The sequence below is a fragment of the Sinocyclocheilus rhinocerous genome, unplaced genomic scaffold, assembly GCF_001515625.1.
Source record: "Sinocyclocheilus rhinocerous isolate Xijiao unplaced genomic scaffold, SAMN03320098_v1.1 C36278862, whole genome shotgun sequence".
Taxonomy (NCBI): Eukaryota; Metazoa; Chordata; class Actinopteri; order Cypriniformes; family Cyprinidae; genus Sinocyclocheilus; species Sinocyclocheilus rhinocerous.
In genome coordinates, this window is record NW_015777695.1 from 1 (window position 1) to 967 (window position 967).

General features: G+C 39.6%; 1 protein-coding gene across 1 annotated transcript; it reads right to left on the reverse strand.

Moving 5' to 3' along the window:
* Positions 1 to 149: 149 nt before the first annotated feature.
* Positions 150 to 798, reverse strand: LOC107735764 (protein SON-like). Its single transcript, XM_016547349.1, has 2 exons — positions 391 to 798; positions 150 to 311 (listed from the first exon to the last, which is right to left on the reverse strand). Exons 1-2 carry the CDS (start codon positions 617 to 619, stop codon positions 205 to 207), a joined length of 336 nt encoding a protein of 111 aa, XP_016402835.1. The 5' UTR covers positions 620 to 798; the 3' UTR covers positions 150 to 204.
* Positions 799 to 967: the final 169 nt, after the last annotated feature.

Consider the following 967-nt stretch of genomic DNA (forward strand, 5'->3'; position numbering starts at 1 on the left):
TGACAGCAGAAACACACGTGAAGCATTTCTACAATTACACTAAAACTATCAATCAGACGACTGTTTTTGATTGTGTTAAACAACAGGTTTTACAGCAAAGATTTGATCATTTAGAGGACTTGCGTATCAAATATAATAATACTGTAGGTTTTAAGCTAAAGGTCCCAAAACAGCAGATTTGGATCATCTAGTAACAAACATTGTTCATCCAGAAACACACACGTGTCTTGTGATCAAACACTCACCTAGAAGATCCTTCATCACGACAATGTTGCCAGATTTCTGGGTTTTTTCTCCTTCTGCTACAAGGCCTGTGTGGAGCGAAACATCAGCACTCTGATCTCAGTGATGATAATGTGATTTGATGAGTCCTGCAGGGTCTCTTCTTACCCTTGCGGTCGGTTTTGAAGTCGATGATGATGGGCTCCACCGTTCCTTCCCTGTGCTTCCCCAAACCCTCCCCTGACCTCCATCCCATCTTCCTCATCAGTAACTCCCCCATCCCGCCCGAGACCGGCGCCGCCCGCAGGAACTGGTCCTGAGTGGAACGGGACAGATCCAGACAGAGAGAAAGAGAGGCAAACCAAGAGAAACGGGAAGCAGTGAGAGAATGGCTCATTCAGTGATGTCAGGTCACTTCAACTGGAGCGGTTTAAATTCATATTAGATATTAAATAGAATAGCCTTCTGTTTTAACTATTTCAAGAATATGCAAAATGTTTAAATGCAGAGTCCTTTATTTCTCACCTGCTGCAGGTCTAAATGACTAAACAAGTACAAATAGAAATAAATAAATAAATACACAATACCGGCCAAAAGTTTGGAATAGTTACGATTTTTTATGTTTTTAAATAAAGTCTCTTCTGCTCACCAAGGCTTCATTTATTTGATTAAAAATGCACTAAAAACAGCAATATTTGTGAAATATTATTACAATTTAAAATAGCTGTTTTCTAAGTGAATGTAT

Coding starts and splice junctions, on each gene's coding strand:
- LOC107735764 (XM_016547349.1), bottom strand. CDS start 619: ATGAGCCATTCTCTCACTGCTTCCCGTTTCTCTTGGTTTGCCTCTCTT. Junction 312..390: donor CTTCAAAACCGACCGCAAGG/GTAAGAAGAGAC, acceptor CGCTCCACACAG/GCCTTGTAGCAGAAGGAGAA.